General features: G+C 40.7%; 1 protein-coding gene across 1 annotated transcript; it reads left to right on the plus strand.

Annotated features, from left to right (window-relative positions):
* Positions 1–3,233: 3,233 nt before the first annotated feature.
* Positions 3,234–4,169, plus strand: LOC142189578 (olfactory receptor 5V1-like). The gene has a single exon (XM_075262189.1). The coding sequence runs from the start codon at positions 3,234–3,236 to the stop codon at positions 4,167–4,169; it is 936 nt and encodes a 311-aa protein (XP_075118290.1).
* Positions 4,170–11,504: the final 7,335 nt, after the last annotated feature.

An 11,504-nucleotide genomic window follows, 5' to 3' on the forward strand; every position in this document is an offset into this window, starting at 1 on the left:
AAAAAAAAGAATCGATCCAGCACCACTTGTATATTGAAAAAGTTGCTAAAACATAGCTTTTAATAGCTTGTAGTGTGGACATGCGCAGTCGGCTCTGCCCAGGCCCAATGCAAGGCAGAGTGAATTCAGAGACGGAAGATGCCGCGGGGACACTGCACGGAGAAGACTTCTCAGAGGATCCAGCCCGACCCTCACTCGTGGACTTGGTAAGTTCAGTTTGATCGAACGTTGCCTACCCCTGAAACGAGCATTTTCCCCCCATAGACTATAATAGGGTTCGATATTCGATTCGAGTAGTCGAATATTGAGGGGCTACTCGAAACGAATATCGAATCTAGAACATTTTACTTTTCGCTCATCTCTAGTTACCACCTCTTAGTCGCTATGAAACATGTCTGCGTAGGTCTCGTCTTTTTTATGTCGTTTTTTTTATGTCGTTTTTTGTTTGTTATATCATCCAATTTTTTAGAATACTTCTGCACACTGGTGTTTTTGTGAATGTTTTTTATTCATTCATCTTTATTAAAAGCTATGTTTTAGCAACTTTTTCAATATACAGGTGGTGCTGGATCGATTCTTTTTTTCTGTGGTTTTTATTTATTTATATTTATACGTCATCTAGGGAAAAGGGGGTGATTTAAACTTGTATTTATTTTTGTTATTTTTTATATATTTAAAAACTTTTTACTTTTTTTTTTTTTTTTTTTTTTAGCTCCCCTGTATTGCAGTCTATGACAGATTTTCTATGTACCGATTGAAGCCTGCTGCAGACATGAAGCAGGAGTGTAATTGTTCTTTCTTTCTTATTCCCAATGTTAAATAAATTGCTGCCAGTGCCTCTGTGAGCTGATTACCAGGCCTTACTCTAGAGGTCACATAGTATAGGGAATAGAGCACCTCATCTGTAGATCCCCCAAAGTCAAATTCCCCAAATGTTAGGAAGTATTTAAATACCGTTCAGAAGCAATTTCCTTTTAGCCAGATATTACATCCACAACACAGGTTTCTATATGCTTTTGTCTATGTCTTTTCTTTGTGAATTCTCATTTCAAGCGAATGGGTTGTGTCTATACGTTATTTTACAGTTTCAAATTTGTTCAAATATTTTACCAGATATGTAAATGTAATTTTTTTTAATTAATTTAATTTGATTGGATGTATTGCTCTTACCCATTTCTTTTGCACTGGTTTTCAGCATTTTTTTAATTTTATTTTATGATTTTTGATTCTTTGAAATGAGAGCTGGAAGATGTATACTGTATCACTTCAGTAACAATAATTTACTGCAAAAAAATTCAATAATAAAATTTTATATTAATTATATGCATATATTTAATATATTTATTTTTTTAAACAAATTATACTAGTTGCAATCTGTCCTCTGCAAAAACACATGGGTTAAAAAGAAGCATATACTAATTGTAATAGGTATACTATATAACCTCAGCAACAAGGTGCTAAGAGTGTACAGAATTAGGAACACTTAGGAATACATTTCTGAGTTGCTAAGCATGTCATTTATTGTTATTATATGTAATTTCTCAGCCTGTCATATGTTTTAGTTCCCTTGACAATGGCAGTTTGTAGTAGCTATAAGCTTATTGATTTATTTCTATAAATGTTAAATATAATTGAATATGAATGTATGTGTATGCTTTTACTCATCTAAAATACGTGAAAACAAGTAATATTTATGGTACATAAAGTACAATACTGGTACAGTATTACATACAAATAAAACTAGCTGACATGAGTAATGTTATTATATAATTATATTATTGTATTGGTCCTATTAGTACTAGACAACTAATCATTTGGCTGCATTCACACAAATATGTGAAAAATGTTGATGATGTTCTGTGCTGTCCATATGTTTGTTTTTTTTTCACAGAATTTTAGACTTGAATGGCTGAAATAAGTAAAGAAAAAAATAAAAAATTGTGAAAGTCACAATTTTTTTTCTCACTGTTTTTTAGTTTTTCAGAAACAGATATGTGAATATAATAGGATAAGATTTGGGCAGAAAAATCAATAATGTGAAAGAACCCTTAAACTAGATTATAAATCTAGTCGAAATCTGAATCTAAATCTACTATGCTTTATTCTAAAAACTGTGACTCTCTAGTTTATGGGGAAAAAGCAGATCTTTTTAATTAATTAGTAGAGATGAGCGAGTAGTACTCGATCGAGTAGGTATTCGATCGAATACTATGGTATTCGAAATACTCGTACTCGATCGAGTACCACTCGCTGTTCGAATGCAAAAGTTCGATGCAGAACCAGCATTGATTGGCCGAATGCTATACAGTTGGCCAATCAACACTTGTTCTTCTCCTACCTTTAGAAGTCTTCTCCTTACAGCTTCCCTGCGGCGTCTTCCAGCTCTTCATTCACTCTGCCAGGCATCGGGCCTGGACAGAGCCGACTGCGCATGTCCGCTTGTAGTGCGGGCATGCGCAGTCGGCTCTGCCCAGGCCCGATGCCTGGCAGAGTGAATGAAGAGCCGGAAGACACCACGGGGATGCTGCAAGGAGAAGACTGCTCGGAGGATCCAGCCCGACCCTCACTCGTGGACTTGGTAAGTATAATTTGATCGAACGTTGCCTACCCCTGAAACGAGCATTTTCCCCCCCATAGACTATAATAGGGTTCAATATTCGATTCGAGTATTTGAATATTGAGGGACTACTTGAAACGAATATCGTACCTTGAACATTTTACTGTTCGCTCATCTCTATTAGTTAGTGATAGGGTCTACAGAGGTAGTGGATACATCCAAGCCCTACTGCATTATAGGGACCAAAGTTACCCTCTTGTATATACGCAGACACCAGTAGTATAACTGGTATGTGGTAGGTGAGAATCCTATTATAGATTTTACATTGTTATTACTAGGTGCTTCACGCCTCTGTATATAATTCCTTAAAGTCACATATTCATATAGACATATTTATAGTAGTTATAAGTAGTGAGATGTGACATTGTTGTATTGTAATGTAAAGTGAATGTAATCTTTCCAAATGACTTTACAAAATCCAAGATGGATATGAAAATAGTTATAAAGATCAGATATGGAAACATCATCTTGCATTTTGTAAATACTCTGTAAATGAATATACTCAAACTTTGTTTTATTGTTCAATATTCCAGGTCTTGTGATAAATATTTCCTCTAAACAATAATCACTTCTATGTTTTAGGACTATATTGTCTTCAGTGTGTTAAATATATAAGATGTACAATGAATCCATTATATCTGAATTTATTCTGCTTGGACTTTCTAATGTTCCTGACTTGGACATTATTTTGTTTTTTGTTTTTCTTCTTATGTATTTAATATGTATGACTGGAAACCTTCTTATAATCATAATAACAAATGTAGACCCCACTCTGAACACTCCAATGTACTTCTTTCTCGGTAATCTATCCTTTTTGGATGTGTTATGTACAACTTCTACAATTCCAAAAATGTTGGTCAATTTTTTTTCTGAACGAAAAGTAATAACATTCCACGGTTGCGTTATTCAAATGTTTATCTTTACTGCAGCGATGGACACAGAGTTTCTGTTGCTTACACTTATGTCAATAGACCGATACTTGGCCATATGTAATCCTTTACGCTATAAAACTATAATGAGCAAAAAATCGTGTTACTTTATGTCTGCTGTCGTGTGGACATTTGGGGTTTGTAGTTCTACTTATCACACATCCAGTACATTCCGTCTATCATTTTGTTCATCTAATAAAATAAATCACTTCTTTTGTGAAATTCCTCAGTTGCTGGCACTGTCCTGCTCAGACACAAGTATAAATGAGTTAGTACTCATAGTGACAGATGTTGTTTTGGGAGTATTTTGCTTTATTTTTATTTTTGGATCATATTTTTTTATTATTTTGGCAGTGTTAAAAATTCGCTCAGTTGAAGGGAAGATGAAAGCTTTTTCTACCTGTGCCTCCCACATTACTGTAGTGTTCTTATTTTATGGTACATTAATATTTGCTTATTTTAAGCCATCAACCGGAAATGCCTCCAATATGGACAAGGCAATTGCTGTTCTCTATACAATTGTCATACCAATGTTAAACCCAATATTATACAGTTTAAGGAACAAAGAGGTAAAAGACTCTGTTAAAAAAGTTATATTTAGGAAAATGACTTTGAATTACTAAAATACATTTCAAGAATTTCTCCACTTTTAAATGGAATATGGATTTGAAGTTCCAAGATGACCTTGGAGTTATGGGATCAGAAGTCAGTTTTCAAGGGGATGTGAAGTGTCCATGTAAAGGCTCATAAATCCAAGTGTTACACTGAGTCCTTGTGTCAATGAATGGAATGTTATCTCCGGTATGATGATAGAGAGGCTCAGAGAGACAAATATTTGGGAATTCAAAGTAGTCATAGCATTCCAGTCATTATACAACGACTGGCTCTAGCAAAAAGATTTATGGTACCTTACATGGACAGACTTTACCACCTCAGACTGATGTCTGTCACCAGGGTGAAGCATGCTAAACCAATAACACAGGTTAGGTTAGCTTTATGTGATTGTAACACTTTAACCCCATGAAAATGAGGGCCTCCACTGCAGAGATATTAATTTATTTCAGAATAATCAAATGAGTAATCTGGTGTACCAAGGGTAACTTAGTTGATCAAAACTGTTATACCCCACACTGCTGTAATACTCCATCCTATCCCCTTCTTTCATTCCTGGGCAGTGTGGGTTGTTGCAGATTGAAGCAACAGAGCCACCGTCTGTGTGAATATTTCTGCAATGAAGGCATTAATTTTCATGGGGAAAAAGTGTTACAATCAAGTGAACCCGACCAATCTATTTATCCATGTTACTGATTTAATTTTCTTCACCCTAGTCATTGACTATGTTTAACCCCTTACGGACACAGCCTCATTTTTCAAAACTAACCTGTCACTTTATATGGCAAAAACTTTGAGAAGCTTTAGCTTACCCAAGTGATTTTGAGATTTTTTTTTTTCATGACACATTTTTTCATAATAGTGTAAAACTTTGATCAATATTTTTGTATTTATTTATTAAAAAAAGAGGAATTTTGATGGATTTTAAAATGTGAAATGCTCTGTGAAATGTCCAACTACAAATACATTAATAAATATTATGTACCATATGTCTGCTTTATGTTGGCATAATCTTTTAATCATCATTTAATTTATTTTGAACATTAGAAGACTTACAAGTCTAACAACGATGTTCAAGATTTACAAGGAAATTTATTAAACCCATTCGTTGGGGACCATTTCAGTTCTGAAGGGGATTTTAAAGGCCTATTTACTAGAAACCACCAATATAAATTACCTCATTTTCAAAACTGCACCCATGAAATAATTCATAACAATAATTTGGGAAGTTTCTTAACCCTTTAATTATTTCACAGGAATTAAAACAATATAGAGGTGAAATTTAGACATTTCATTATTTTTTCCAAAAACACATTTATCTCTAAAATTAATACATTCAGAAGGGGTTAGAAGATTTCACAGTTTGTTTTGCAGTTTCTCCTTAACAGAAATTATACACATCTGGATGTAAACTTATGTTTGTTCACACAACAACACACAAAAGGGAAGGAGCACTGCTGAGTGTTTGAAATCTGATTTTGCTGGAATAGTTTTTAGGTGCCATGTCTCATTTGTAGAGACCCTTGAGTACCACTACAATAGAAACCTACAAAAGTGACATCATTTTGGAAAATACATCCCTCAAGGAATTTATCTGGGGGTATTGTGAGCATTTTGACCCCACAGCTTTTTCACAGATTTTTATTAACATTGGGATGTATAAATGAAAAATGACTAAAATGTCAATTTATCCTTGTCACGGGATGGTTAGAGTCTATACTATAGGCAATGTGTAATATATATTTCCTGTGGAATGTATTCTCTAACCTGTTGTAAACATCAGTGTGTAGTTGGCTGATTAGGGTCTAGTGTGTTAGCACATTGTATGCAAATCCCTCTAACTAGTGAGGACCAGTGAGGACAATGGGTGGAGATAATCTGATCCGTGTCTCTAGGAAGATGTTGGACTGTGCATTGTTCAAAAGAGACAGGGAGTCTGCTCTCCTTGGCATAGGTGAGGGGGGAAGGATCTGTGACTCAGCCCTTCCCACCCCCAGGTATAGGAAGTAACAGTTTAGTATATAGATGTAGCTAGCAGATAGTATGTGTTAGCCGGCCTGTGCACAGCTCTGCAGAGAGCCAGGACTTAGTTACAGGACCAAGGAGCCAAAGCTATCATTGGATTGTGACTTCTGTGGACTTATTGTTATTACGGTTGATGTGACCGCCGCCGGCTACTAACTTTGTGGATTACAATAAATTGCTGTTGTCTCCCGACCTCTTGCGTCCCTGTTGACTCAAGATATTTTCCGGAGGAAGGACGTATACCTTTGCTCCGTGACAACTGGTGGCAGCGGTGGGATCAACAGCGGACAGCGAGATGGACTACAGCAGCCCAGCGATTAATGGAGCCACAACCTCAGAATACAGGAACTGGACTATGGCAAGTCTAAAATTAAGGGCCCGGGAACTAAACCTGAGTTACCAGGGAAGAACGAAAGAGCAACTGATCGAGGCACTGGAGGAGATGACCCTGCAAAGCGACCATGAGGAGGGCTGCCCCCAGGAGACTGGAGAGATACAGGAGTGGCAGGTACAGACCCAAAAGAGCAGATGGGTTGTTTTGTATGAGGAGGAATTGGCAGTGCTGGGGCTAGAAGCAACTGCAGAGCAAAGAAGTAGAGCATTACAGAGGGCTCAGGAAACGGAGAAGGAGGAACAGAGAATGGCGCATGAAAAGGAAAGAATGGCGCATGAAATGCGAATGGCTGAGATAACTATGAGGAATTATAATCAAACGTCGACCCCCAGCCCAACAGTGAGAGAACCACCATATGTCTCCCATAAACACTTCAAGACCTTTGAGGAAGCGGCTGGGGATGTTGATGGATATTTTCAGGACTTCGAACACCAGTGCCGCCTGATGGAAGTCCCAGAGAAGGATTGGGTCCGGTATCTGGTGGGACACCTACGAGATGGGGCTGCGGAAGCTCTCAGAGCCATGGACCCTAGTGATCAGCGGGACTATGAGGCCATTAAAAGAGCGGTGCAGAAGTATTATGCAGTCACTCCAGAGACCTACCGAGTTCAGTTCCGCTCTTTGTCTTACAATGGGGGAAGCTCCTTCCACATGTTCGCCCACAAGTTGAAGCAAGCATGCAAGCGCTGGCTAGAAGGAGAGGAGGCTGTCACAGTCGATAAGATCCTCCAAGTCATACTTAAGGAACAGTTCTTTTCCCAGTGCCCCGCTGAGATCCGTGAGTGGGTGCTGGAAAGGAACCCAGCCACAGTTGAGCAAGCTGCTTCTCTTGCAGATGAGGGCCTGACCATCAAGCCGCAGTGGAAGAGGTTGTTTGCAGAGGAGCGGAAAACTACCACAGTCCGCCAGACACCCTTCAGCCAGCCACCCACCTTTCGTGTCCGGCCTCAGGATTACAATTCCCCCTCTACCCCTGCCCCAGCCCATCGGCCTCCAGCTATGAACAACCCTGTCCCTAGACAACGACCCACTGGAAGAATGCTAGAGCGCAGATGTTTTGGGTGCGGGCGGCCTGGACATTTGCAAGCTAGTTGCCCTGCTAACATGGGGGCACGGGCCACCGTGGCATCCCGGCCTATTCACTACCTGGGAACCACTCCTAGGACAGAAAGTTTGGCCCCATTTCCAGATGACTCCATGAATGACACATCTGCTCCACCTCCAGGGGTCTATGGGATTCAGCCTTCCGCCACACATCCCGCAAACCTTCAGAGGAAGCACTTGCAGGAGGTCCTACTGGATGGCCGAACAGTTGTTGGATTCCGGGACTCGGGAGCTTTCCTAACGGTAGCGGACCCCCGAGTTGTGCGACCCGAGGCCCTAGAGGAGGGCCCTGGCATTTCTATCAAGTTGGCAGGGGGTACTCAAAGACGTATTCCTAAAGCTACCGTGGAACTCGACTATGGTTATGGACCAAAACGATGCACAATTGGTGTGATGAGCGGGCTGCCGGCCGATGTTCTGTTAGGCAACAATGTTGGAAATCTACAGTGCCACTTTGTGGGAGCAGTGACCCGAAGCCAAGCTCAGGGAGAAGCCAACATGGATCCACCGGATTTTCTGACAGATGCCAGCCCTTCAACCCTACAACTTTACCATTCAGTACCGCCGAGGGAACCAACACCAGAACACAGATGGGTTATCCCGGCAGGAGGAAATATGAGCTATAGAGACTGATGTGCATTCCCCAATTTACCTGTGTAGGCCTATTGTGTCATGCACATGTTTTGAGAGGGGGAGGGGTTGTCACGGGTTGGTTAGAGTCTATACTATAGGCAATGTGTAATATATATTTCATGTGGAATGTATTCTCTAACCTGTTGTAAACAACAGTGTGTAGTTGGCTGATTAGGGTCTAGTGTGTTAGCACATTGTATGCAAATCCCTCTAACTAGTGAGGACCAGTGAGGACAATGGGTGGAGATAATCTGATCCGTGTCTCCAGGAAGATGTTGGACTGTGCATTGTTCAAAAGAGACAGGGAGTCTGCTCTCCTTGGCATAGGTGAGGGGGGAAGGATCTGTGACTCAGCCCTTCCCACCCCCAGGTATAGGAAGTAACAGTTTAGTATATAGATGTAGCTAGCAGTTAGTATGTGTTAGCCGGCCTGTGCACAGCTCTGCAGAGAGCCAGGACTTAGTTACAGGACCAAGGAGCCAAAGCTATCATTGGATTGTGACTTCTGTGGACTTATTGTTATTACGGTTGATGTGACCGCCGCCGGCTACTAACTTTGTGGATTACAATAAATTGCTGTTGTCTCCCTGTTGACTCAAGATATTTTCCGGAGGAAGGACGTATACCTTTGCTCCGTGACAATCCTCAAAGTTTTTATTTTCACAAGGGGTTAAAGGAGAAAAAGCTCCCAAAGATTCTTAAACATTAGCTCATGAATATGGCAATACAGAATATGTAGTCATAAACCGCTGTATGGGTACATGGTGGGGATCAGAATTTTTTATTTGCCTTTTCGGGGCAGATTTTCCTGGAATAGTTTTTGGGTGTCATATTTACAGAGTCTGTATAGTACCAGTACAATAGAAACCCCCTAAAAGTAACCCCATTTTAGAAACTATGAATAGACCCCTTATAGAATTTATAAAGGGGGATGGTGAGCATTTTAACCCCAAGGCTGTTTCACAGATTTTATTAGCATTGGGTTGTAAAAAAGAAAAATTACTTTTTGTTCGATAAACTGTCCATTGAGCCCCTAATTTTTCATTTTTACAAGAGGTTAAACAAGAAAAACAACACAGTTTGTTACACAATTTCTCCTGAAAATGGAAATACCATACAGTCATGGCTGTAAGTGTTGGCTCCCCTGAAATTTTTCTAGAAAATTAACTATTTCCCCCGAAAATTAGTTGCACATTTTATTTATTATTTACAATTACAAATTTTTTCATACACATGTTTATTTCCTTTATGTGTATTGAAACAACACAAAAAACAAAAACTCCAAAATAGGCTGCAACAAAATTGTTGGCAGCTTTTCAAAGTTATGGGAAAATAACTTTGTTTTAAGCATGTAATAGGTGTAGGCAATATAAAAACCACAGCTGAAAAAAAAAAACAAAAAGGAGAGAAATTGACAAAATCTTTGCATTGTGTGTCTGTGTGTGCCACACTAAGCATGAACAAAATATGAAGGGAATAACTGTCTGGGGACTTTAGAGCTAAAATTGTGAAAGATAACAGCAAGGTTACATATCTCAAGGTTACATATCCAGAGATCTTGATGTTCCGTTGTTAACGTTGTTAACAGAAATTCTTTTTTTTAGATTAGCCGGAGTGGCACTACAGTCACAGCCTATTAACTACACACTTTCCACACGCCGAAAAAACTCTATCAAAGTGGGAAAATACCTGGAAACCTTCTTTCCTCCCCAATTGGATGGACAGAAAGCCAAATTTGACGCTAAAGAAACATTAACAAGCACCCCTTTAAATCACGTTGCCCATGACAACCACAGATGGAACAGGCAATGGGAAAGCCAACAGTACCCACCCTGAACTGTCATTGTGGATGTGTGTGTGTGTGATGTGGTAAGACCTTCCAAAATTCACTTTTCTGGCCTTTAACGTGAGCCCTTCCAAATTAAGTTAGAGGCCCTTAAGCTGAATAGAGATGAGCGAGTAGTGTTCGATCAAGTAGGTGTTCGATCGAATACTACGGTATTCAAAATACTCGTACTCGATCGAACACTACTAGCTGTTCGAAGTTTAATGTTCGATGCAGAACCAGCGTTGATTGGCAGAATGCTATACATTCTGCCAATCAACGCTGGTTCTTCTCTTACCTTTCCGAAGTCTTCTCCACGCTGCATCCCCACGTCTTCTTCCGGGTGGAATTCACTCTGCCTAGGCATCCGGCCTAGGTAGAGCCGACTGTGCATGCGCGGGCATGCACGCGCATACACGTGCATGCGCAGTCGGCTCTGCTTAGACGTCGGGCCTGGGCAGAGCCGCACGCGCATGTGCAGTCGGCTCTGCCTAGGCCGGATGCCTAGGCAGAGTGAATTCCACCCGGAAGAGGATGCGGGTACCCTGCGCCGTGAGAAGACTTCAAGCAGAACCCAGCCCGACCGTCACTCGTGGATTTGGTAAGTATGATTTTATCGAATGTTTCCTACCCCTGAAACGAGTATTTCCCCCCATGGGCTATAATGGGGTTCGAAATCCGTTCGAACAGTCGAACAGTGTGCGGCTGTTCGAATCGGATTTCGAACCTCGGACACTTTAGTGTTCGCTCATCTCTAAAGCTGAGCTACCAGCAGAGATTGAGTCCCTTGAGGTGATTTCAGCCTTTTACTAGCACAAAATTGGTATGCAATCCATGAGTTAGTGAAATCACTCATTCCTGTATACCATACCTCCCAACTTTTGAAGAACCGAAAGAGGGACAAAATGTGCGTCGCGCGTAGCGCGCCGTGGCAATTTTAGCCCCACCCACTTTTGTGTTGACCCCGCCCACTCGTTAATTTTCCATGTGCCCGCACACAGTATAATCCTCCTACAGTCACCCGTAAATTATATGTCCCCCCTCTATCTCTCCCCCAGTTTCATATACACCCTTCATCTGCCCCCAGTTTCATGTCCCTCTTCCATCTCTGCCCCCAGATTCATGTCCTCTCCATCTCTGCCTCCAGATTCATGTCCTCTCCATCTCTGCCTCCAGATTCATGTCCCTCCATCTCTGCCCCCAGATTCATGTCCTCTCCATCTCTGCCCCCAGATTCATGTCCCTCCATCTCTGCCCCCAGATTCATGTCCCCACATCTCTGCCCCCAGATTCATGTCCTCTACATCTCTGCCCCCAGATTCATGTCCCCACATCTCTGCCCCCAGATTCATGTCCTCTCCATCT

The sequence above is a fragment of the Leptodactylus fuscus genome, chromosome 1 (genome assembly GCF_031893055.1).
Source record: "Leptodactylus fuscus isolate aLepFus1 chromosome 1, aLepFus1.hap2, whole genome shotgun sequence".
NCBI classification, from domain to species: Eukaryota; Metazoa; Chordata; class Amphibia; order Anura; family Leptodactylidae; genus Leptodactylus; species Leptodactylus fuscus.

What these genes read in the sequence shown, in the direction of transcription:
- LOC142189578 (XM_075262189.1), top strand. Translation starts at nt 3,234, where the DNA reads ATGTACAATGAATCCATTATATCTGAATTTATTCTGCTTGGACTTTCT.